General features: G+C 42.8%; 1 protein-coding gene across 2 annotated transcripts; it reads left to right on the top strand.

The window, feature by feature from the left end:
- The first annotated feature begins 237 nt into the window (after positions 1 to 237).
- suz12b (SUZ12 polycomb repressive complex 2 subunit b) lies at positions 238 to 26,086 on the top strand. Of its 2 annotated transcripts, none has more exons than XM_056280125.1 (17): positions 238 to 441; positions 764 to 908; positions 1,435 to 1,481; positions 1,577 to 1,641; positions 1,795 to 1,863; positions 2,304 to 2,353; positions 2,474 to 2,559; positions 2,754 to 2,985; positions 3,500 to 3,605; positions 6,251 to 6,356; positions 6,707 to 6,884; positions 11,020 to 11,108; positions 11,476 to 11,619; positions 14,182 to 14,339; positions 15,867 to 16,065; positions 18,555 to 18,634; positions 24,164 to 26,086. In XM_056280125.1, the coding sequence occupies exons 2-17, from the start codon at positions 779 to 781 to the stop codon at positions 24,462 to 24,464; spliced, it is 2,040 nt and encodes a 679-aa protein (XP_056136100.1). In that variant the 5' UTR covers positions 238 to 441; positions 764 to 778; the 3' UTR covers positions 24,465 to 26,086. The 2 variants fall into 2 exon arrangements, with proteins under 2 accessions (XP_056136100.1, XP_056136099.1); XM_056280124.1 differs by having other exon boundaries at positions 238 to 503.
- The last annotated feature ends 826 nt before the right edge of the window (positions 26,087 to 26,912 follow it).

The following is a 26,912-nucleotide window of genomic DNA, read 5'->3' as shown; positions in this document are numbered from 1 at the left end:
AAGAAATGAAGAAAATATAATTCTGTAAACTTTGACGTAACCTAATGGTAAAACTCCTATGCAAATACGGACGGCTGGATTTCCCGCAAAATCGAGGAAAGTGAGAGCGGGTTGTGAGTCATTTACAGTCGGGCTCGGCCAATCACAGCTCTCCAAATACGGAGCCCGGCTCCCGTTGGACGAGAAGTCTCTGATGCCCCACTGTTCAGTACAAATCGGAGGAAACCAAACAGGCAATAAATTTAAGACAGCTAATCAATATTTTCTTTGAAAATTCTTCAACTCCTCAAGCCAGACAGTATTTTGTTAGTATTGAGAAGGGCAAGTGGGACGAAAACTCGGACATATCGAGTTTTATTTTCTACCCGAGAATGCTAGCATTGCTATCGAGCTAGCCTGCATCTCTTCTCGCGTCTCTACGTTTTCAGGGGGCTCCTGCTGGTGAGTCTGCCGGGCAAGGCTTGTGGTCTAGGCAGCTGTGGCTAATAAATGCCATCACCCAGGTTGGGATGCTTTTCCTTTTGGTGTGTTTTATTTCCTAGGAATAGCTCCTGAACTTGCCGAAAGAGCACATAACTTGCCAAAAAAGAAGCGTTCCCGGTACTGGCTAACGTGTTGGTTAACTAGCATTGTGATTTTAGTAGAGTTTAGCTCGACTGCTAACATTAGCAGCCGCTGCCTCCTGGCTAAGCTAATTTGCGGTTGTTATGATCATTTTCATCCCTTTCGCCTATGTTCTTGTCCTTGTTTTTCTCATTTGTAGCGCTCAGGTCATATTATGAGTGGGGCGAGTTGTAAAGCTAACGGCGCTGTGTACCCCGCCTCATCAGTCGTGATGAACTCGGTGAAGAAACCGAAGATGGAGCAAATTCAGGCCGACCATGAGCTCTTCCTGCAGGCCTTTGAAAGTGAGTCTAATTGACTCATCAGTTCAGAACGAGCTGTGCTGTGTTTTGCAGTGTCGAATGAACTTCTCAACACTTTTTAAGGGACATTTTGTACACACGCGCTATTTTCTCTCCTAATGGTTATTGCTGGCAGGCCTCTAAAGTAGAGCTGGGGGCAACCCATCAGGTTGTTGCATACATTTTTCATCGTCAACTTGTTTAGTTGAAATACATTATGATTTGGTAACATGACAGGAATTGGCTTGATTTGTTCCCCGCAGTTTTGATACCATTAATAATGTACATATTACATCAGTTCTTACTTGCTGGTAAGGTGTGTTTCAAGGAAATGGTCTGAGGCCACCAACAAGTTGCTAGTTATCTTTGCCAAATTCTTACATTAATTTTGACAGTTCTTCTAAAATTCACTGCAATAAAGAGTTACATTTTTCTTAAATTTCTGTTACACTCAAAGCAGCGCTATTTTGCTTCTAGATCATCAAAAGTGACATTGTGAAATGTTTTATTAACGCTTTCTATTTTTCAGAACCAACTCAGATATATAGATTTCTCCGCACACGAAACTTGATAGCCGTAAGTTCATTTGTCAATATATTCTAATTTGAGATTTTAATTATTTCACTTGGTTTTAGTGTGTATGATTCATTTGTTTGTTTACTTGTCTTCAGCCCATATTCTTGCACAGGACGCTCACCTTCATGTCTCATAGAAACACTCGAACAAATGCCAAAAGGTACAATTTTTGGGGATTTTATGTATAAAATGTATAGCATGCAAATGCTGATGCATTTCATCATAACTATATTAAGTTTCACATTTGTACTAAGATGACCGTGCTCCTGAACTTCATTTGAACTGATTTACTTTCATTTGATATTGTCCCCAGGAAAACATTCAAAGTGGATGATATGTTGCAGAGAGTGGAGAAGATGAAGGGAGAGCAGGAATCTCAAAGGTAACCACACAAGGTCATTTACACTGGCGCTGACAAAATTTGCTTTGCATCACTTTTTACTGGTATGTTGGCACAGTATTGCTGGACTCTTGATACCCTATGCTTGTACTTGCCTTGTAGTACTTATGTACTGTGGAGGGCATTGTTTGTGCAGGTTTTCATTCCAACCAAGCTCTATATCAACTGATATACTAATTGGCACATCTTCAACCAGACGGGGTACTAATTAGATGGCAGAGCATTGAATTGGATTTCAGTGAAAACCCACATACATATACATGGCTTGGGAGTAGACACGATTGACTACCAATGCTGTATAGTCTTTTTAAATGAGTCAGTTGCACCCCTGAATAACTGTCATGTCTTGGTAGCTACACAGGGTCATCATCATTTAGGTTTGGTGAAATTGAAATACTCCTGTTATGGTTTTGTCTCTTTAGCTTGTCTTCACATCTGCAGCTTACCTTCACTGGGTTCTTCCATAAGGATGGTGGGTAGAAGTCAGACTATTTTCTAAAGAAATTAAAGTTTGTATTCTGTGTCTAATTAAAATTTCAAACTCTCTTTCACTTAAGGAAAAACATATAACATTATTTTTTTTGCCATTCAGAAAAGCCATCTCAGAATTCAGAAAATGAACAAAACTCAGTGTCCCTTGAGGTGCTACTCGTCAAAGTCTGCCATAAAAAACGCAAGGTAAAGTAAAACTAGGTCAATGCATGTGCAAGTAATAATTTGTAAACCCACATACATGCTTTACCACTGCCTGTGTTTTATTGCAATCGTTTGCAAAGACATATCCTCACAATAGAACAAAATATATTTCATCAACTGCCAGACTTTTGGGTTGACAGATTTTTAAACAAAGTGCAAATGCTTTTATGTTTTAGGATGTAAGCTGCCCGGTAAAGCAAGTGCCTACAGGTAAAAAGCAGGTGCCTTTGAATCCTGACAGCAACCAAATCAAGCCTGGCTCCTACCCTTCCTTACTGGTTTCCAGCAATGAGTTTGAGCCCAGCAACAGCCACATGGTCAAGTCCTACTCACTCCTGTTCAGGGTGTCACGCACAGGGAGGAGGGATAGCAACGGTCTGGTGAATGGGGAGGCCAATGAGAACATTGGTATGTAAAATTTCAACATTCACACCATACCTTTTTGCCTTAGTAGGACCTGTTATTTTCTTGAATTTGAGTCTGTGTATGCAGCAAACTCAGTAGATTACTATTTTGACTAAGTAGGTAAACCAAGAGATTAAAGATTTTGTCATTGACAGGGATATGCAGTTTGGATAATGCCTCAGAAACTGACCACGGCAAAATCTGAAAACCGTTCAGTACAGAAGCGCTATTAGGACCCACAGTATCATTTGGATCCCCCTCTCTGGGCATAACCCTCTTAAGCATGATGATAAATGTGCTAGTCCTGCATTGCCTTGTTTGGAAGGGATTTCAGATGGTAAAGTGTTTCACATGATAAAGGATAGAACTAAATAGCAGGATAGAATGTCAAATTGGCATGTGCCTTTTAGATTTTAGGAGAAATTGGAGAATAGAAGAGGTTGGATTGATGGCGGTTGTGTGTGTGTGTGTGTGTGTGTGTGTGTGTGTGTGTGTGTGTGTGTGTGTGTGTGTATAGATGTAACAGAGACTCTGAGCAGAAAAAAGAGAAGTTCCTCCCACAGAGAAGAGGGCGAAAACATAGAGACCTACGTTGCACAGATGACTGTCTTTGACAAAAACAGGTAAGGGGCAGGATGTAGCGACATCACTTGAGGTTGACTTGAGCCAAAAAAAAAAGACATTACATTACATTAGTCATTTAGCCGACGCTTTTATCTAAAGCGACTTACAATAAGTGCATTTAACGTAGGAAATCAGGAGAACTACTAGTCACCAGAGGTCATAAGTGCATCTAAACAAGCATCTAAGAGCAAAACCAGTGCTAAAGTAAAAGTGCAAGAAAGAGATTTTTTTTAAGAGTGAATACAATGAATGCTAAGAACCAGTAACAGGGTAGTAGTTCTTAAAGAGGTGAGTTTTCAACTTGTGCCGAAAGATGGGCAGCGACTCCGCTGTCCTGACATCAGTGGGGAGTTCATTCCACCACTGTGGGGCCAGGACAGAAAAGAGCCGTGACCGGGTCGATCGGCAGCAAGGGCCTCTGAGCGACGGGGCAACCAGGCGTCCCGAGGCAGCAGAGCGAAGTGGTCGGGCGGGGGTGTAGGGTTTGACCATGGCCTGGAGATAGGAAGGCGCTGTTTCTTTCACTGCCCTGTAGGCTAGCACCAGAGTCTTAAACTGGATGCGAGCAGCTACTGGGATCCAGTGTAGGGACATGAGAAGGGGAGTTGTGTGGGAGAACTTAGGGCAGTTGAACACCAGACGAGCTGCAGCTTTCTGAACAAGCTCAAGAGGTCTGATGACCGACGCCGGGGCGCCAGCAAGGAGGGAGTTGCCGTAGTCCAGCCGGGAGATGACCAGAGCCTGGATGAGCACCTGTGCCATCTCGTCAGTGAGGAATGGGCGAATCCTCCTGATGTTATAGAAAAAAAATCTGCAGGCGCGAGCAACCAATTCAACGTGACAGTTGGTCGTCCAGGATCACACCCAGATTCCTCACAGTCCGATTTGGCGTCACCACAGTGTTGTCAATGGTGATGGCCAGGTCTCGGTGCGGGCAGATGTTAGAGGGGGCTGGAGGGAGCCGTCAAGTTACACAACCTTGCAAATGTGGTCACAACAATCTTGCGATGTTTACGTAAGGGGTAATCCACGACAAGGTGTGCGTTACAGGATTTTAATGCATGCCTTGTCCTGGATTATTCCATACTTATTAACTAATCCTCAGGGATATCCAGTCAAACTTTGTTATACAAGTCTGGGATGGTGGTTTTGGAAAAAAATAAATCCTCCCAGGCAGTTTGAAGTGGTTCAAGTGTTTGGATCATGGCTTTAAATTGCAATTTTTCCATTGTATGAAGTGTGACACATGGCTATATACACTGATGAGCCAAAACATTTTGACCACTCAGGTGAACCGAATAACGTTGATCATCTCCAAACAAGGGCACATGTCAAGGTCTGGGTAGATTACATGGTAAGCAAACAATCAGTTCTCATAGTCAACATGTTGGATGTAGGAGAAATGGGTAGAAGTAAAGACTTGAGTGACTTTGACAATGGCCACATTGGTATGGCCAGACGACTGGGTCTGAGCATCTCTGAAATGGCAAGGCTTGTGGGGTGCTCCCATTCAGTGGCGAGTACTCGCCGACTGTGGTCCGAGGAGGGACAAACTACAAACCGGCAACAGGGTGTTGGGCGCCCAAGGCTCATCGATGCACAAAGGCAAGGTGTTGCCTTGGCTGCTAAATTCTCCAGATCTCAAACCGATTAAGCATCTGTGAGATGTGCTGGACCAACAAGTCCAATCCACGGCCACCCCACCTTTCAACTTACAGGACTTGAAGGATCTGCTGCTAATGTTTTGGTGCCAGATACCACAACACACTTTCAGGGGTCTCGTAAGAGTCCATGCCTCGGTGGGTCGGTGCTGTTTTGGCAGAACACGAAGGACCAACAGCATATTGGGCAGGTGGTCAATGTTTTGGCCGATCCGTGTGTGTTGCCACTGAGCCAGTTCAAGTTTTCTATTGCACACGGTTCTGTTCTTAAATTGCAAAAGCACCTGTTGTGAGGCAGTTGAGAAAGCCCGGTCGCAAACAGAAATTTACACAGAACGTGAAACGTGTAATTCTTTGACCAAATGGGCAAGTGTGATTTGTTTTAAGTTGTGAACAGACTGGAAATAGATACTGTTGTCATCATCTTTAGATCCCCAGGGATGAAGTATTACTGTTGCACAGCCCAACCCTAAAGTAAACAAATGACCTTTGTTATACTTTCTGAATACTGGTGTTTTTAAGGCAGTGGCTAATCCATGAATATCCAAATCATTAATGCTTTTGTACCTGCTTATTTTAAAAGTGACATTCAACTCAAACTTTGACAGGAAGAATTAATTTTATGTCTTCACCATAGCAGCCAAATTGATGAGGCAGACAACGTTCAAAAAATACCTTTTATTAACAGATTTAACTATGATGTGAAATCTGTTGGTATAGGTGTAACAATAACATAGTTAATCTCAGGTTCAACAATGATATTTTTTGTTTGCCACGGGGAAGGTGCTGGAACGGCACTAACTTCTGTTTCATCTTGAGTGGATCTCCGGGATTAGGAGTGGTCAAACAACACTGCATATACCACTATTACCACAGGTGTTGGTTAATTATAATCAGTTTGCAGGATTGTTACTTTAAAAGAAATGTAAAGTGGTGGGCAGATGGAGGCCACAAAAAAGAAAAAAAATCCTGTCTGTCTACAGGAGATTGCAGCTGCTGGATGGGGAGTATGAGGTGTCAATGCAAGGGATGGAGGACAGTCCTGTAAGCAAGAAGCGAGCCACATGGGAGACCATTCTGGATGGGAAGGTGTGTATATGGGCGGAAAGATATCTACAATACTTGGCCTTTTTTTGGGAAGGACACTTGAGAGATGAATACTGTGCAAGTTTGTTTCTCACTAGACAAAAAACTGATTGGGCAGTCGCAAGATAAGTTCACGGTCTAATTAAGGCTTCCATTTTAAGTGCTGCTAGCAATAACCCAACACACATTCTCTTTCAGTTTCTAAACAGCCAGCAGGCTCTATGCAGTTCTTGACCTACTCGACAAAAAATGGATATTTGTGCTCTTGCTCTATGCTTTCGGCTATTGCTATGTGTTTTCCTGCTCTCATCATAGTGTTATTGATCAGTACCACCAGTGTCTTGCCCCTATAGAGGTTGCCACCATTTGAGACATTCTCTCAGGGACCCACATTGCAGTTCACACTGCGTTGGACGGGGGATGCCAATGACAAGTCCACCGCCCCTGTGGCCAAACCCCTGGCCACCCGCAACTCAGACAGCTCTAGTCCAATGGAGACCAGGACCAGCAACCATCGAGCCGCCCTAGTGGGTAAGGCTGGATTTCTGTCTATTCATTTTCTTTTTCTTAATATGCTCTTTGATTGTCAAATTTAGCATTAAATGGTCTTTAGTCTGGGGCGTTCGTGTAGCTTAACAGTCAATTCCATTGCCTACCAACACGGGGATCGCGGGTTCGAATCCCCATGTTACCTCCGGCTTAGTCAGGCATCCCTACAGACACAATTGGCCATGTCTGCGGGTGGGAAGCTGGATGTGGGTATGTGTCCTGGTCGCTGCACAAGTGCCTCCTCTGGTTGGTCGGGGCGCCTGTTTGGGGGGGAGGGGGAACTGGTGGGAATACCATGATCCTCCCACGCGATGCGTCCCCCTGGTGAAACTCCTCACTGTTAGGTAAAGAAAAGAAGCGGCTGGCGACTCCACATGTATCGGAGAAGGCATGTGGAAGTCTGCAGCCCTCCTCGGATCGGCAGAGGGGGTGGAGCAGCGACCGGGATGGCTCGGAGAGCAGGGTGATTGGCCAGGTACAATTGGGGAGAAAGGGGGGGGGGGATATACAGTGCATCCGGAAAGTATTCACACCCTTTCACTTTCCCCACATTTTGTTATGTTACAGCCTTATTCCAAAATGGATGGAATTCCTTTTTTTTCTCATCAATCTACATACAATACCCTGTAATGACAAAGCGAAAAAGGTTTTGTAGAAATTTTTGCAATTTTATTAAAAATAAAAAACTGAAATATTGCATGTACATAAGTATTCACACCCTTTACTCAGTACTTGGTTGAGGCACCCTTGGCAGCGATTACAGCCTCAAGTCTTTTTGGGTATGAAGCTACAAGCTTGGCACACCTATATTTGGGGTATTTCTCCCATTCTTCTCTGCAGATCCTCTCGAGCTCTGTAAAGTTAGATGGGGAGCGTCGCTGCACCGCTATTTTCAGGTCTTTCCAGAGATGTTCAATGGGGTTCAAGTCTGGGCTCTGGCTGGGCCACTCAAGGACATTCACAGACTTGTCTCGAAGCCACTCCTTCGTTGTCTTGGCTGTGTATTTAGGGTCGTTGTCGTGTTGAAAGGTAAACCTTCACCCCAGTCTGAGGTCCTGAGCGCTCTGGAGCAGGGTTTCATCAAGGATCTCTCTGTACTTTGCTCCATTCATCTTTCCCTCAATCCTGACTAGTCTCCCAGTTCTTGCCACTGAAAAACATCCCCACAGCATGATGCTGCCACCACCATGCTTCACTGTAGGGATGGTATTAGCAACGTGATGAGAGGTGCCTGGTTTCCTCCAGATGTGATGTTTGGCGTTCAGGCCAAAGAGTTCAATCTTGGTTTCATCAGACCAGAGAATCTTGTTTCTCAAGGTCTGAGAGTCCTTTAGGTGCTTTCTGGCAAACTCCAAGCGGGCTGTCATGTGCCTTTTACTGAGCAGAGGCTTTCGTCTGGCCACTCTACCATAAAGGCCTGATTGGTGGAGTGCTGCAGAGATGGTTGTCCTTCTGGAAGGTTCTCCCATCTCCACCGAGGAACGCTGGAGCTCTGTCAGAGTGACCATTGGGTTCTTGGTCACCTCCCTGACCAAGGCCCTTCTCCCCCGATTGCTCAGTTTGGTTGGGCTTCCAGCTGTATGATGAGTCCTGGTGGATCCAAACTTCCATTTACGAATAATGGAGACCACTGTGCTCTTCGGGACCTTAAGCTGTAGACATTTTTTTGTACCCTTCCCCAGATCTGTGCCACGATACAATCCTGTCTTGGAGGTCCACATGCCTTCATGGCTTGGTTTCTGCTCTGACATGCACTGTCAACAGTGGGACCTTATATAGACAGGTGTGTGCTTTTCCAAATCATGCTCAATCAATTGAATTTACTACGGGTGGACTCCAATCAAGATGTAGAAACCTCTCAAGGATGATCAGTGGAAACAGAATGAACCTGTGCTCAATTTTGAGTGTCATAGCAAAGGGTGTGAATACTTATGTACATGCAATATTTCAGTTTTTTATTTTTAATAAATTTGCAAAAATTTCTACAAACCTTTTTCACTTTTTCATTATGGGGTATTGTGTGTAGATTGATGGGGAAAAAAAGGAATTTAATCCCTTTTGGAATAAGGCTGTAACATAACAAAATGTGGAGAAAGTGAAGGGGTGTGAATACTTTCCGGATGCACTGTGTGTGTGTGTGTGTGTGTGTGTGTGTGTGTGTGTGTGTGTGTATATATATATATATATATATATATACTGCTCAAAAAAATAAAGGGAACACCTAAAAACACAACATAGACCTCGATGAATGAAATATTTCAGCTGAAAATCTTTATTTATTAGACAGAGGAATGTGTTTAGAGCAAAATAACCTAAGAATGATCAATGGAAATCAAAATCATTAGCCCATTAAGGTCTGGATTCAGAATCATACTCAAAATCAAAGTGGAAAATGAGAACATAGGCTGATCCAACTTCTGTGGAAATTCCTCAAGACGATTCAAAATGAGGCTCAGTAGTGTGTGTGGCCTCCACGTGCCTGTATGCACTCCCTACAATGTCTGGGCATGCTCCTGATGAGACGACGGATGGTCTCCTGAGGGATCTCCTCCCAGACCTGGATCAGGGCATCGGTCAACTCCTGGACAGTCTGTGGTGCGACATCGCGTTGGCGGATGGTACGAGACATGATGTCCCAGAGGTGCTCGATTGGATTCAGGTCTGGGGAACGTGCAGGCCAGTCCATAGCATCAATGCCCTCGACATACAGGAACTGCTGACACACTCTGGCCACATGAGGACGAGCATTGTCATGCATGAGCAGGAACCCAGGGCCCACTGCACCAGCATATGGTCTGACAATGGGTCTGAGGATCTCATCCCGGTACCTAATGGCAGTCATGGTACCTCTGGCTAGCACGTAGAGGTCTGTGCGGCCCTCCAAGGATATGCCTCCCCAGACCATCACTGACCCAACGCCAAACCGGTCATGCTGGAGGATGTTGCAGGCAGCAGAACGTTCTCCACAGCGTCTCCAGACTATCTCACGTCTGTCACATGTGTTCAGTGTGAACCTGCTCTCATTTGTGAAGAGCACAGGGCGCCAATTGCGAATCTGCCAACCAAGATGTTCTCTGGCAAAGGTCAATCGGGCTGCACGGTGTTGGGCTGTGAGCACAGGCCCCAATTGTGGACGTCGGGCCCTCATACCATCCTCATGCATTCTGTTTCTCACTGTTTGAGCAGAAACCTGCACATTAGTGGCCTGTTGAAGGTCGTTTTGTAGGGCTCCGGCAGTGCTCCTCCTGTTCCTCCTTGCACAAAGGACCAGATAGCGGTCCTGCTGCGGGGTTGTTGTCCTCCTGCGGCCCCCTCCACGTCTCCTGGTGTACTGGCCTGTCTCCTGGTACCTCCTCCATGCTCTGGACACTGTGCTGGGAGACACATCAAATCTTCTTGCCACAGCACGCATTGATGTGCCATCCTGGATGAGCTGCACTACCTGAGCAACTTCTGTAGGTTGCAGATACCGCCTCATGCCACCTCTAGTGGTGCGGGCACTAGCAAAATTAAAAACTAACCAAAGATCGGCCAGAAAAGATGAGGACAGGCAAATGGTCTGTGGCCACCACCTGCAAATCCATTCCTTTTATAGGGGTTGTCTTGCAAATTGTCTAATTTCCACCAGGTGGAAATTAGACAATTTACCAAAAGGTGAAATTGATTCACAAATCAGTGTTGCTTCCTAACTGGACAGGTTGATATCTCAAAAGTGTGATTGACTTGGAGCTACATTGCATTGCTTATGTGTTCCCTTTATTTTTTTGAGCAGTGTATATAATGTACACACACACATTATTCTTTAGTCCTTCCCACACTCTAAGCAAAACGTTTACTGCTATGATTTCCGATTTTCACTCACATTCTTTGACAGTTGTGTAGAGCAGTCCGTTTGAAAGATAATCTAGTGACCAGGCACTCACTTAAGAGCACTCAGCATTGTTCTCAAACTAATCGTGATACCTGTACTGTCAGCTTAAATTGGAATCGCTTGAGAATAAAAAGTTATTTCATGTATTATCCCCTGAGACATCTGATCTATTAGTTCTACAAAAATCAGAATTTTTGTCTTTTCTTAAAGAAATAACTACTCCTCTTTTCCATTTCAACTCATCAGCAGTGAAGGAAACTGTCAGCACAGATATTCAAACAAGGAGAGAGCAGGTCTCATGTGAGCCACGACAGAAACTGCGTATATTTTACCAGGTAAAATACCTAAAAAAGAGACAAAATAGACAATTTACAGATGTTAAATATATAATTTCACAGATTATAGTTGAAGCCATTCTTCCACTCATTTTCAAAATGCTTGGATTTACTTTTAACACCCCCTTCAATATTTCCCTGTTGGACCATTGTAAATTGTAACTCTTTCAATAGGCTAACCATTGCAAAAAACTTGACCGTTTTAACTCATTGTATAGTTGTCCTTGAGAATTTTAAGTATCATCTGTATTAAAGGGTTTTATCATCAAAATATGACATTGAATTGTCTTGAAAGGATGCTATTTTAATTGGGAACAAGTAGGGAAGATTGTTGTTGAACGAATGAATGTAATTTGTCCCTTTCTAGTTCCTGTACAACAACAACACACGGCAGCAGACGGAGGCGAGGGATGATCTTCACTGCCCCTGGTGTACCCTCAACTGCAGGAAGCTCTACAGTCTGCTGAAACACCTCAAACTCTCCCATTCCCGCTTCATCTTCAATTATGTGGTAGGGAACTTGATATGCATTTGAGGTCTTTGTGTTCCAATTTCTCAACCCCCTCCCATAATATCTGCAAGTAAATACATACTATACTAAATGTTGTACATGTTGCATTGTATATGAGCTGATGATCCACATCAGTGGTATTCTTGTGGCTATATTTATATCGCATTCATTGTATCTTCACAACACTATTCTGTTTGGGGGACATTTTTTGGCTGGACCGGACCAGTGGGCCGGCCCTACAAACATAAATGTCACTGAATGAGTGAGTGACTCACTGACTGAAAACGTTTGACACGATTGGTCCACTGGATCAGGTTACCAACAACATCACTGAAGTTACACTATTGGTCAGCCAAGAGGCATGAGGGAGAGCGCAGTTAAAGCACCCCAAATAACAATCACTCTGATGACAAAACACTCACTGGCAAATTCACAAAAGGATTGCATGACTTTTGTGGCCACTAAACCGGCACAAATAAGACAAAAAGAAACCGTGTAATTCTTAAAGCACCCGCAAAGAGTGAAATACACCCCTAGCTGCGCTGCCAAGCAAATAGCATCTTGGTGCTATTTGCACATATTTACATGAGGTAATATGACAGGCTGACAGATGAGATCAGAAAGGAGTCTGTGTGGATTATGACGTTTGCGGATGACATTGTGATCTGTAGTGAGATAGGGAGCAGGTTGAGGAGAGCCTGGAGAGGTGGAGGTATGCACTGGAGAGAAGAGGAATGGAAGTCAGTAGGAGCAAGACAGTACATACGCCTGAATGAGAGGGAGGACAACGGAATGGTGAGGATGCAAGGAGTAGAGGTGGCTAAAGTGGATGAGTTTAGATACTTGGAGTCAACTGTTCAAAATAATGGGGAGTGCAGAAGAGAGGTGAAAAAGAGTGCAGGCAGTGTGAAGTGGGTGGAGAGGAGTGTCAAGAGTGACTTGCGACAGAAGGGTACCAGCATGAGTGAAAGGGAAGGTTTATAAGACGGTAGTGAGACCAACTATGTTGTATGGCTTTGAGATGGTGGTACTGATGAAAAAATGAGAGGCGGAGCTGGAGGTGGCAGAGTTTGAGAGGCTAAAATTTTTGTTTGGAGTGACGAAGATGGACAGGATTAGGAATGAGTGTATTAGAGGGACAGCACAGGTTGGATGGTTTGGAGACAAAGCAAGAGAGTCGAGATTGAGATGGTTTGGACGTGCGGAGGAGAGATGCTGGGTTTCTTAGGCGAAGGATGGGATGCTGAAAATGAAGCTTGCCAGAAAAGAGAGAGGCCAAAGAACAGGTTTATGGATATGGTGAGAGAGGGCATGCATGCGGTTGGTGTGACAGAGGAAGATGCAGAGGACAGAAAGAGGTGGAAATGGATGATCCGCAGTGGCGACCCCTAATGGGAGCAGCCGAAAGAAGAAGAATATGCATACATTTGGTGCAAAATCGGACCTTTCTATGCAAAGGAGCCTCATTGCAAAACACCAACGCTAATCGCCGCATGCAGCTAGAGTGAAAATTATTGCTGTCTTCAGAGAGTTGGCGGTAACTGACGCCAAGACTTTCCAGTCATCATGGCAGCAGAGATTTTAGCTAGGCGAAAGCATTGTCTTGCCAGGCATGCTCGTGAGCAGATATTTTGCAGAATCTCACTTATTGATTTAACTGAGACCAAAATCATTCGCAGATACAGGTCAAACAATTCTTGCGATGTTTAATGATGTCAAGGATGACATTGAGCTACTGTGTTTTTAGGGCAAAGCCACCATTTATACCAGGTGGATAATTGCAATCAGAAGCAAAACAAGGGCAAATTGCACTCAGCTGCAAAATGAGTTTTTGCGCTGTAATATCATTAGCGTAATATCTTTTGTGAATCGGAGCTTGAGATGGGGTAGATAGCAGTTGCAAGTAATGCGCAGTTTATGGTGCTGTCAGCGGCCGCAATCCATTCTCTGTGAATTCGCCTGTCAATACAGAGTGGGTCTTAGAAAACCAAGACACATCTGCAGATGTAAGAGGAGGGAGACTTGAAAATTAGAATAAGTATACTTACAATTGAATTAAGTTATCTTACAAATCAAAAATCCAAAGACATTAGGGGAAAGTATTGTTCTTGCAACTGCATATATAGCTTCTTTTTTCTTTTTCTTTTTTTTTTTACTCAAACGTAGCTTAACCATGTCATGGGATATGCTACTTCAGTATACTTTAACAACAAGTATTACTGGCAGCACTACAGAAAATTGCAGATGAACATTTGCTATCCAGGAATTCCCATTATAGACACTACCACTCGAAATCCCGCTAACAAATTGGCCACAAATTCGAACATTTACCATACACAATCCAGCTATATATTAGATTTTGACCTAGTCTTGTTGTCCAGAGCCTTGCAGTACTATGAGTCTATAAAGTTGGGCCCCAATCAGAACTCTTAAATCTTTAAAAGACAAGTTTTTGTGTAGTTCTCCACTGTGCATTAGAACCTTTAACCCCTCTGCATTTTAGCCTAAATAAGTGTTATCCCTGTTTAGTCTCACTAGTCTGGTGCTCTTCGATATCCACAGCCTCACCCTAAAGGAGCAAGGATAGATGTCTCCATCAATGAGTGCTATGATGGCTCCTATGTGGGAAACCCTCAGGACATCCACAGCCAACCTGGCTTCGCTTTCAGCCGCAATGGCCCTGTTAAGAGGACTGCTGTCACTCACATATTGGTGTGCAGGTAACCATCAGCTCAGTACAAAGTCATACATTTTACCAAACCCATCCTTGTTGGACATTTTAATTAACGTTTTTTTATTCAATCATCAGTTTTTAATTAACTTCAATCAGTTTTAATGGAATGTTTGCTGACTGTTGGTGAGAAACTGAACTGGCCTTAACACTGGAACGACCGGGATCAGTCCTACCCAAAACGACCATGGGAGGTCAAAATGACCGCTGGTTTTTAAACTCTATATTCGGTCAAGATAAATACCCAATTGAGATATTAATGCATTGCATATGTCTTTTAGGAAACGACTAACACCAAAATTAACATTTTAACAGCTATAGTACTATTTTTAAACAATTTAAACTTCAGAGAGACATGGTCGAAGTTGAATAGCAAAATTGAAAAAGTGAAAATATTACCTGGAAAAACAAAACAGAAAACACATATTGCTAGTCTAACAAACATAACAAGGCCTATAAAACGTGAAATGTAAAAAAAGAACTGAAAATATATATTGAAACAGTCCCAAACCACATCCGGAACTTAAAAACTACTAGAACGACCGTGGGCGGTCATTTTGACCACCACGGTTTTTAAACTCTATATTCTGTCAAGATAAATACCCAACTGAGATATTAATGCATTACATATGTTAGTATGTCTGTTAAGAAAACTAACTGACACCAAAATTAACATTTTAACAACTTTAATACTATTTTTCAAGCAATTTAGAATGGCCACTGTCCAACACCTGTAAATACTGCAACGCGTCGGTGGTAGTCATGGTGCATCTGAAATGGCGTCTGTACCCAGACATGTTGGCAATAATCAAATATCAAATTTAGACTATTACTCTGCACTGGAAAACACTAGATTTTTTTCTAGGACTAAGCAATGAACTTTGCGAATGAAATGCTGCGACCAAAACACGTCACAAATAATGACATGACGTGCACAATCACGCACATATTACGAGCGGCCATTTTGACTGCTCATGGTTGTTTTAGGTAAATCTTATCACATAACTTTTTTTTTTTTGTTTAGTTGGTCTAAAACTAATTTAAATGCAAATATATGCAATTTTAGGAGAATTCAGGGAGCGGCGGGTCTGTATCTTTTTTTTTTCTTCCACAAAGTTATTAAATTTTGAAAATGCAAAACGGTCATAATGATCGTCTTGGTCGTTAGTAGTAATGATAAGAAGAAGGTAATAATAACTTACTATCATCAACCTGACTTTAAGAGCTCTTTTAAAAGAGTCAGTGGTGGTAGCAGCTTGTATGAAGGATAGGTTGGGTGTTTTAGAGACTGGGTACAGCACCCTCCATTACCAGGGTCAGTCATATTTTAATTATGACAAACTGATTTACGATTATTTTAGGTCGACTATGATTTGTTATCTCAGCTCCATACAGACAAGGCCAAAAGTGTGGTCCTGTCTCTCTGAACTTCTTCACAATAGTTTTGTTTCGACATCTCTCTAGCATATTTAACTTGACTCTTAACATCCGCTTGTGCTTTGTTCACTCCCAAAAGGCCAAAGAGGACCAAGCCTAGCCTGTCAGAGTTCCTGGAGTCTGAGGATGGGGAGCTGGAGCAGCAGAGGACCTATGTCAGTGGCCACAACCGCCTCTATTTCCACAGTGACAGCTGCATGCCCCTCCGGCCGCAGGAAATGGATGTGGACAGTGAGGATGAGAGGGACCCTGAGTGGCTGAGAGAAAAGACTGCCACGGTGAGAGATTGTTCCTCAGAATGTCCTTGTTGCCATTTATTGCTCATTTGGTACAACCAGACATCATTCACTGGTTGACATTTTTAATTGTTCAGCTGTTGGTCCCAAGTGGGGGACAAGTTCTCATGTTATCCCAATCCATGGGGGAACTTGAAAAAATATAATTTGGACTATCTGTATTCTTGTGCTATTTTGCCTTTCATACAAAAAAGAAATTGCATGTTAATGAGGCATTTTATTATTTTTTTAATTGATACTACTTACATGAACATAATTTCCTTTTCTTGTTGCTTGGCGGCATGGTGCTTAGTGGTTTGCACCGTTGCCTCACAGCAAAAGGGTCATGAATCCAATGCCAGCCCTTTTGTGTGGAGTTTTTGTCCTGTGTATGTGTGGGTTTCCTTCAAGTAGTCCATTTTCTTCCCACATGATTGAATAACATGTAGTGCTGAGAGAGTAACTGAAATTTTGGTTGATTTTTTTTTTTCCTACGTGTAAAAGCTAATTGATCGAGATCGATTCCGTTATTAGAAACACTGAAACTGCTAACGTTCTTTTTTCTGAACTCTGACATGCAGTGCTTGCTGTTGTCAATGGAACACAGCAATACACCTTGTAGTGACTTGTAGCGATTTCAAAAGCAAGATGCTCAACCCAGTTCAGCATTGTAATAACAACAATGACCATAATCTAGGATGCACAGTGGCATGTTCTAGTTTTTGCAAAGTGCTATAGCACGCATTAGGTTGAGAAAAGGGAAGAAGGTGATCAAGAAAAGTTTGGTGTACATTCATAATGGTTGTAAATATTTGCTAAGACCGCTGGCATTTTGATGGTATTTGGCATTTTAAATGTCATTTAAGTTGAATGATGGGTAATTTTTTCCCTAAAAAACATATTCATTGGCCATGCTCAAAAATAGCTTAAATTAAACAAAAAGAAAACAAAACTGGTATCAATTTCCAAAACAAAGTTTAGCAAAATCTAACCAAACTCAAAAAACAAAACAAACTGCATGCAGTGCTGCCCAGTCTGGCCACAAAATTACAGATTTGTCAAACAATATCAGTGTTTCCCACAGGTCTGAAATATACTTGTGGTGGTAGCCGGCACAAAAATGGTCTACTACATGTGACAAACAACAAATACGTGTGACCTTTAACACAATATTTGTATTTATTGAATATTTCAATTAATTTCACAATGTATCTACCCCACATGGAAAGAGTAAGACAAAGTATAAAAAAATAAGAATAAAACACTCTTTAGTGTGTACAAGGATGGCACTGTTTGTCAGAGCACTTAATCTTTCTAGATTTTTCCAAGCTCCGACGCTTCTGGTGCTGGTCCATTTATGGATATTCGCAGACGGGCAGGCAGATGCTCCCCTTTTAGTCTGTTTCTTAGGTCAGTTTTGACCTGGGAAAAAAAAGAGAATAGGCTTTGAATTAACTATACAGAAATTAAATGCAAAATATGTTTAGTGCTGAAAGAAAGATAAAATGCACTTACCCTACTGAGGAAATGCATGAAAAATTAGTAGCATAACCTTAATTTAAGTTAGTATGTGTCTTTCTAACTGCCATAGCCCCAAGAGAAAACACATTGTCTTATATTTAGCAAGGACAACTTTGCTGCATGTTGCAAAATGGTCAGGTTACGTGTTCTGAATGCACTCTTGAGTCTTGTAGCTACCAATGCAGCATAGTTGCCACTTTTGTTGATAGAATTCGAAGCAACTACCGAAGTCAGAACAACTACACAATAAGGAGAAAAGACATGCATGTTAGGGTTAATACTGCCTTTGCCCCTGACCAAGGCAATGGAAAGAAGAACTGGAGTTGGTCCCCGGGTGCTGCAGCTGCCCACTGCTGCTATACAATAGGATGGGTTAAATGCAGGGAATAAATTCGTTGTAAGAATACAATGACAAAATAATGTGGCTTTCTTTAAAAAAAAGAAGGAAAAAAAACGTGTTGCTCTATCTGGTCCATGCTTGTAAAATATCCACCGAGTCTGCGTCTACTAATATAATACCAGAGAACATCTCTCTGCAAAGCTTGTGTGAGATTGTCAGTAGACCCTTCTCAGTAGAACAAACGGGTATGGGGGGGTAGAGTGAGGGGAGATTGGTTGCAGATGGCGTCGTTCTCGGAACAGATAAAATCATAAAAATAAAAAATGCTAAAATGGGTTGCCAAAAATTCTTTGCCGTTTCCTGGGCCCAATTAAAGTCTGTGTTGGAAACACTGAAGATGACCTGGAATTAAAAAAAAAAAAGGTATAATTTTTATACAGTAAGCTGTACTGGTATTTTCTCTTTAGAGAATAGCCGGTTAGTATCTCAATTACATTCCTCCTTGTACAGCATTATTCTGTTGGATTGATCACTCTTCACTATAGCAGTGGGTAGTGTTACTAACCATCTTTGAACTGAAGTGTTGGTGCTGTGTTTCTTTCCTTTTGACTGGGAATGTTTTTCCTCACAGCAACTCGAGGAGTTCACTGATGTCAATGAAGGAGAGAAGGAGGTGATGAAGCTGTGGAACTTGCATGTAATGAAACATGGGTATGTACTGTATGTCAACAGTTATTTACACTTCAGTTCAGATACGATACTATGCGAATTTTGGAAGCTAATGATGAGATGGGCTGTTGCATGCCAAGCCTGCCGACAACACAGTAAAAAAAAAAAGTCAGCCATCCCGTTAGCTGACACTTGTTAATATCGAGAGAGGGGACCTCAATTCATTTTGGTACTCTCATTGGTTGTTTCATTTTGGTAGCCAAGAAATCCACTTGGAACCAGGTTTATGGAGTCACAGAAAGTTGAATTGGTTTGTCTGGACATAACGTTTATTGGGAGAGAAATGTTTCATCACTCATCTAAATGACTCTTCAGTCTCAACTTCACATACAGGGGGCAGTACTATAGGCAGAAGTATGGGTGTGCTATGGATTCCGCAGTCTCACCTATAATGGCCAACTTAGTATATGGGAGAAGTGGAAAATTGGGCTCTGATGTCCTATCCAGGGACACCACCTAGCCATTGGTTCAGATTTGTGGGCGACACCTGGGTTAAAATTAAATCTCAGGACATACCACATTTCACTGACCACATTAACTCTGTGGACAACCACATCAAGTTCACCAGGGAGGATGTGAAAAATTACAGGTTAGTCTTCTGAGACTGAAATTGCAATTGGTGATGGGGGACATTTGATTGTTGATGTTTACCATAAACCAGTACATATTAATCAATACTTAAGGTTTGACTCTCATCATCCACTGGAGCACAAACTCGGAGTCATCAGGACGCTGTACCACCGAACTGACAACGTCCCCACCAACACAGCAGCTGGGGAAGGGGAGAAATCCCACATTAAACAGGCCCTGGTTAAGTGTGGTTATCCTAACTGGGTGTTTGTCAAAACCAGGAAGACACCCAAACAGTGCACCAGCGAGTCGAAGAGAGGAGAAGGACAACAGCTGCCTAAGTGTAAACCAGTGGTGATTCTGTATGTGGCGGGAGTGTCGGAACAGTTGAGATGTGTATTTTCCAAACACTGCGTCTCAGTTGCTTTCAAACCCCAAAACACGCTGTGCCAGAAATTGGTCCGCCCCAAAGATTAGGTTCCCCCCCCACAAACGGAGCAATAAGGTGTACGCTGTTAAGTGCCAGTAAGCTTGCCGTGACTTGTACATTGGGGGAACCAAACACATGTTGGCCAAGAGGATGGCACAACACAGAAGAGCTAACACGTCAGGCTAGGACTCCGCAGTCTACACCCATCTACAGGCCAGTGGCCACTTTCAAGGATGAAGATGTGCACATCCTTGATAGGGAGGAACACTGGTTTGAACAGGGAGTCAAAGAGGCCATCTTTGTGAAGAGGGAACAACCATCCCTTAACCGGGGGGGGGGGGGGGGCTAAGAGTGCATCTGTTGCCATCTTACAATGCTGTGATTGCAACCATTCCCCAATCCTCTGTGAATAGCACACATGGCCATTGTAACTCTAGTTAATGGTCACGGCAATTTGCATATGAAACTGGTCGTTCTTGTTGGTCGTTATGCCACTATATTGTTTATAAGGGTGGGGATACCTGCAGTCAGTTGAGACCGGAGAGGTCCCTTAGATAAGTGATGAAACATTTATCTGTCAATAAACCTTGTGTCCAGATGAACTGATTCAACTTTCCGGGGTTGTTCTTACCTGGATTATTGAGCATGCACAAAGACAGGTTTATGGAGCTGTATGACGGCACTGCTTGCTGTTCTCCCTTTAAATGCAGATACAATATGTGAACTTGGTTGAACTTTTCTGTCTTGGTTTGTTGATTGGGTTGGTGTGTAGTCCCCTGAAGAGCAGCACAATGGATTTAACATCAGACCCTGTGTATATTATTGAATCTTCTTGTTAAAAGTGGAACAGTGACTGTATCGATAAAGATCATAAACGGAAAAGTTTCCCTAAAATCACTAATGCCGAGATAATCATGAAGATTAACTTTTTAAGTGGAGTTGGAACAGCTGTATGCTACCAATTTGCATGTTTCATTAGTTCTATCCTATTAGAAATATCTGGTAACTTGGCTGGTTTATTGGAGATGGTTTCTCCTGTTTTGCTGTAGCTTATGCCGAGAAACCTTAGTCTTTAACCACATGGTTTAACCTCCACAGGAAGGCCTGTGGAGGTTAAACTTACTTGGGCCTTCATTCCACTTTTTTTTGGCTGGACCGGACCAGCGGGCCAGCCCTACAAACGTGAATGTCCATGACCGAGTGACAAAGTTACACAATTGGGTCACTGGATCAAGTGACCAAAATTCGTCACTGAAGTTACATGATTCGTTGGCTAACCAATGACGTCGCTGGTAGACACGAGGGATGGGTACCGAAACCCGGTATTAAATGGGCACCGGTGCTAAATTAATATGACCGTAGTATTGATAAGCTCCAACGTTAATGGTTCTGCTATCGGAATTGGAGAAATAAAGAAAATAGATGTCCTGTTTATTTAAGCTACATAAACGTAATCTTGCACCCTTTATCTCACCAACTCCATTTTTAATTTGCAGTAAGATGAAGACATTTGTCTATGATGCAGAGAGATTTTAACTCTCGGAGCCTGTTTATGTGCGAGCCGAGGGGCAGGGCCAGCTGTCTGCCTCTCAGACGGCACACACACACACAGAGCCTGCTCTTAGTGACAATGGTGGAGAGGGAACTAAACGGTCAAAAGTCTGGTTATACTTCACTGACATTGACAGTTCTCGTTGCCACAAGTGCAACAAGTCTTTTGCATGTAAAGGCGGCAACACAAGCAATCTTTCAAAACATCTAGCAAAAATGCATCAAATACAGATGGAGAAATGCCGTTTTCGTCTGCCTAGCTAGTAAATCATCTGTTGTTGCCCCATCCACCTCTGGTATGTTAATGAATGCTAGCAGCCCGGAGCCCACACGGAGTTAACTAAATTATACAAACGTGGGTTAATGATGAAAAGTAACGCTCTGTCTAGACATGAGAAAATAAAGCAATGTTAATTCTGTTCTTAATTTGTTTTGGGGGTTTTTTTCTCTTAAAAAATAACAAAAAGAACCAATGAGTACCGATAAAAATACCAGATCGATAAGCAGTATTGGTAGTAGTAGCGTTAAAATCTTAATGAGGTGTCCATTCCGTTGCCTACCAACACGGGGATCACCTTTTCAAATCCCTGTGTTACCGCCACCTTGGTCGGGCGTCCCTACAGACATAGTTTGCCGCGTCTGCAGAGGGGAAGTCGGATGTAGGTATGTGTCCTAGTTGCTGCATTAGTGCCTCCTCTGGTCGGTCGGAACACCTGTTCAAGGGGGAGGGGGAACTGGGGGGAATAGCGTGAGCCTCCCACCGCTACATCCCCCTGATGAAACTCCTCACTGTCAGGTGAAAAGAGGCGGCTGGTGACTCCATATGTATCGGAGGAGGCATGTGGTAGCCTACAGCCCTCCCCGAATCAGCAGAGGGGGTGGAGCAGCAACCGAGAGCGGGGTGATTGGCCAGGTACAATTGGAGGAGAAAAAGGGGGACTTTTTTTTTTTAAATCTTAACTTTCCCTATTTGCCACTGCTCTTTTCAAATGAATCTGCGCAGCAGTTCCAGCTATTTCCACATTTATCTTACGCTAACGAACTGAATATATTGCTGCTCATGGATACTACTGAAATGCTAAGAATCGAATATTTTCCTGCTCTTTCCACATCTGGTTCCACACTGCAACAGTCCCAGCGTAGAGGTGAATAAGAGGGTAGCGTAGCGGTCTATTCCATTGCCTACCAACAAGGGGATCCCGGTTCGAATCAAGTCAATTTTATTTGTATAGCCCAATATCATGAATTACAAATTTGCCTCAGTGGGCTTTACAGCAACACAGCATCCTGTCCTTAGGATGTTGTGTCCGTGTTACCTCCGGTTTGGTCGAGCGTCCCTACAAACACAATTGGCCGTGTCTGGGGTTGGGAAGCTGGATGTGGGTATGGGTCCTGGTCGCTGCACTAGCGCCTCCTCTGGTAGGTCGGGGCGCCTGTTTGGGGAGAATAGCGTATCCTTCCACACGCTACATCCCCCTGGCGAAACTCCTCACTGTCAGGTGAAAAGAAGCGGCTGGCGACTCCACATGTTAGTCTGGAGCCCTCCCCGAATCAGCAGAGGGGGTGGAGCAGCGACCGGGACGGCTCGGAAACGTGGGGTAATTGGCCAAGTATAATTTGGGAGAGAAAGGGGAAAAAAATCAACAACAAAAAAAAAGGTGAATAAGAGAGAGCGCACAATTAAAGCACCCCAAATAACAATCACTTTGAATAAAACAATACAGAGTGAGTGTTAGAAAAAAAAGACATCCACAGATAGAAACAGATGAAAAAGTAGGGGGGGGCTAACGGATAAGAATAGATATACTTAGAATTAAATTAAGTATGCCTTCTTTTCTTTTTTTTCTTTTCAATTTACCCCCTTTTTCTCCCCAATTGTATCTGGTCAATTACCCCACTCTTCTTTTTTTTTTGAGCCGTCCCGGTCGCTGCTCCACCCCCTCTCTGCCGATTCGGGGGGCTCCCCGACCGACAAGAGGAGGCGCTAGTGCAGCGACCAGGACAAATACCCACGTCCAACTTCCCACCCACAGACACGACTATTGTGTCTGTAGGGACGCCCGACCAAACCGGAGGTAACACGGGGATTCAACCCAGTGACCCCGTGTTGGTAGGCAACGGAATAGACCGCTACGCTAACCCAGACGCCCTTAAGTACTCTTTCAGATCAAACATCTCAAGATATGAGTGGAAAGTATTGTTCTTGCAACTGCATTTATAGCCGCCCCCCCCTTTTCTTTTCTTTTTTTACTCGAACGTAGCTTAACCATGTCTTGTGGTGTGCTACTTCAGGACACAAATATTAGTGGGACCACTACAGAAAATTGCAGGTGAACATTTAATATCCAGGATTTCACATTATAGACACAACCTCTGACTATCCTGCTAACAAACTGGCCACAGTTTCAAACATTGACCACACACGATCCAGCCATGTACTAGGTTTTGACTTAGTTTTTTCCTTTATCTATCTATGCTTTACTGGAGCAACAAAGGTTGTGCGAACTATTTCTTCCTTACAAAGTCAGCAAATTGTATTGCTCTAGGGCTAAATTTTGATGACGCGGTAAAATCCACACATGCAACAACACAATGTGCTGATTGGTAATTGAATTGGTGTCACTGCGTGATGTCGCTTGTCTATGAAATTACAATGGAACGAGTCAAGTTGGGGTGTTTCTACACATGTTTTATTGTACAACAAGATTGCAAAGAATTTGCAAAGCACACTCAGGAAGGCCAACAACCCCTCCAGTGGCAAAAACATCTAATACTGGTTATCAGCGGTATCAAAAGGTAGCAACACTGATGGAAAAAAGACACTACTATGATAACTCCAACCTTTTATTTTTTTATGATTTTTCATTGTTGCTTTAGGAAGTGACACAGTTAATGAAATACTGTAACTGTATTGGATCTCCAGAAGCAAACCATTACCATGCCTTCCATTCTCCCTTCAGTTTTATAGCAGATAACCAGATGAACCAGGCCAGCATGCTGTTTGTGGAGAACTGTGGCTCCCACATTGCCCGCCGCAACCTCTGCCGCAACTTCCTCCTGCACCTGGTCAGCATGCATGATTTCAACTTAGTGAGCATAGCCACCATCGACCGTGCTGTTGCGCGCCTTCGTCAGATCCAAGAGGAGCTGCCAGACACACAGGAGCTGGACCAGACAACAGGAGTAACCTGCAACGGCACTGCCATCCCCTCCAGTGGGGGAAAGCAGGGTAAGAGGACAAAAAGCGCCGTAACAGACTGATGGTGGTCGGATGGAAGGATGGCGATCACAAACATTTCTGTAATTTTGTAGGACCATTTCCAACCCCTTGGTGCTTAGTGGGAGGACTTTATCGTTGGGGGAGGGGCATCTGACTCGAACCAGACCAGTATACATAAAAACAAACTTGTAGGGACTTCAGGACTGAACCAAATATGAACTATATACAATGAATCACCCATATTCACACAAATTGGCACATTTCAGGAGTGGATAATCTAAGTTGAAGCAACTTTGCATTTGAAGTGATCTGCCATTGGGTGAGAGTGAACAAACTGGGAATTTTATGACACGGCACAACTGCCTTTGGTTTGTCATTGTACTAGATATCTGTATCATGACTACAGTAAGAATCTCTTATTGGTAACATTGTCACTCTTGATTAATTGTACGCATTCACAATAACCTTGTTGGCTCTTGTTACCCTTTTAGGTTATTTTAGCACTTGGTATTTGTATGTAGAGAATTGTTAACTTGAAAATGCAATCTGTTTTTATCCTTACTTCATCCACAGTCAGATGTAGATTCTTGTGTCTGAATCATTCTCAGATTATCTTTCCATTGAAGGAAGACTTTGCTTTTGGTTTTACACAGCAACAAATGATGTTAACCCGAGAGGGTTATGGTATTGAAAAAACGAGAACCTTACAGTAGAAATCTACACTCAGCATCCACGTTTTAAAGCGTACAAAGCCGATAAATCCTGTTTTCTTAAACCAAGTCGAGGTCCAAAAAGTGAGGTGGCTCCTTTGCTGGTGAGTTCCTAGGCAGTCAAGGTAAGGATAATCTGTTGTTATAAACCTGGTTCACAGGACAAACGCAATACATCACTGATTGGTGGGGCTCATCATCCCAAATCATGTGGCCTACACTAGTCATCACAGAGAACATGACACGAAAAGCTTTTCTAATGTTGTGTTTTACCAAGATTTAGTAAAACAACCGACAGCATCTTGCCTCATATAGGCTGCATAGAGTTGAATATGCACAAATGTATGGACATTTTCTGATCAAAGCCGGACCCTGTTACGCATTACCATTCAGTTGATGATGATGATACCCTCTTTTAACACTGCTTGTGAGTAGCTTATAAGTTACGGAAATTTTATACATTGTAATAATGTCCTATCTAGATGTACCCCATTGTGAATCCAATAATTGACAGATTGCGAAACATATCAGCCATTTTTTTTTCTTTTCTCAAAAGCATTGGATTGTTTATTTTTGATGTCAAACTTGGTTGTCTATCCTATTGGGCACACTTTATGCCAAAGGTGGTGATTTACAAAGTCCTTATTAGTTCTGCATTATTTTTTAGCTTCTTGTATCTTTTTAAATCATTCAATCATAAGAGAGGTAGTTATGTATCATTGTATGCACACAAACAGAAGGACACCGTTATTTAATCAGGCTTCCCTTGTGGAAAACCATGTTAACTATTTCCTTCTCCCTCGACCATTCTTACATGTCTTCCTTTGTCCTTTGGGAGACTCAACCACTTTGTCACTATTGTCAGAAAAAAAAAACCATGTTAAAAGTGGTGAACTTGTATAATTTGGATATGGGGTTTTTTATATTTAAAAATAAAACGCGTTTGACCTTGTTGATGGATATTTGAGCCGATTTAAATACCATGTTAGGATGCACATAAAAATATAAATTTGTCAGATCCCGTGGAGCTGCTGGGCTTGGCACTGATTGCATTCACTATGACAAAACTGTTCAGATATGAGCTCATCAACTTTAACTGACTTGCAATATAGAGATTGTTGTGTTTGACATGGATATTAACGTAGACTAAAATGTTCGCTTAATATGGATGTACACCACCGTGCCTAGTCACAATCGTTGAGCTCTAATGCTCAGAGATCATACATGGTTATACCCTGGACATGGAGGGCACAAAATTATGAAATTATGCACTTTCCCTTGGAGTCCATGGCAGAATAATCCCAATGTGTTTCTGAAGTCGGATGGGTCCGAACACAACGGCTTGTCAATACAAGTTTACGTCTGTCAGATAAAATTGATGGCTTAACCGGGGCAGTACTTTTTTCTTTTTTTTTACTCAGAACATGACCTGGACCTAGGATGATGGAACTGATTACTCTCAGAAATTAAAAAATCCAAGCATGTCAGCCTCTTCAAAGCAGTAAATCTATGCTTCGTTTCTACTTACTGAGGAAAAGGGCATTATGATCTACTACCTCAGAGTACATATGGGGCCATCAAAGACACGGACCCATGTAACGTAGGCGATACTTGGGGTCCAGTGTGTTAAACCTACAGAATGTTTTGAGTTGACAGGCCGGTGTTAGCCAACTAAACTCTGAGAAGCTGGAACGAGATGTTTTACTACAACACTGTCACCTTCAGTCTAACCCACACCTCCATCACTGTGCTCTGCATCTATACCCCTTTTATATCATT

Source organism: Lampris incognitus, chromosome 5 (assembly GCF_029633865.1).
Source record: "Lampris incognitus isolate fLamInc1 chromosome 5, fLamInc1.hap2, whole genome shotgun sequence".
Lineage (NCBI taxonomy): Eukaryota > Metazoa > Chordata > Actinopteri > Lampriformes > Lampridae > Lampris > Lampris incognitus.
The sequence above is the reverse complement of the archived record's forward strand: the minus strand, read 5'-3'. Positions and strand labels throughout refer to the sequence as shown.

Excerpts from the sequence above, each read along its gene's own strand:
- suz12b (XM_056280125.1), top strand. The coding sequence starts at position 779 with ATGAGTGGGGCGAGTTGTAAAGCTAACGGCGCTGTGTACCCCGCCTCA. Across the intron at positions 11,109-11,475 it reads AACTGCGTATATTTTACCAG|TTCCTGTACAACAACAACAC; the intron begins GTAAAATACCTA and ends GTCCCTTTCTAG. Across the intron at positions 14,340-15,866 it reads ACTCACATATTGGTGTGCAG|GCCAAAGAGGACCAAGCCTA; the intron begins GTAACCATCAGC and ends CACTCCCAAAAG.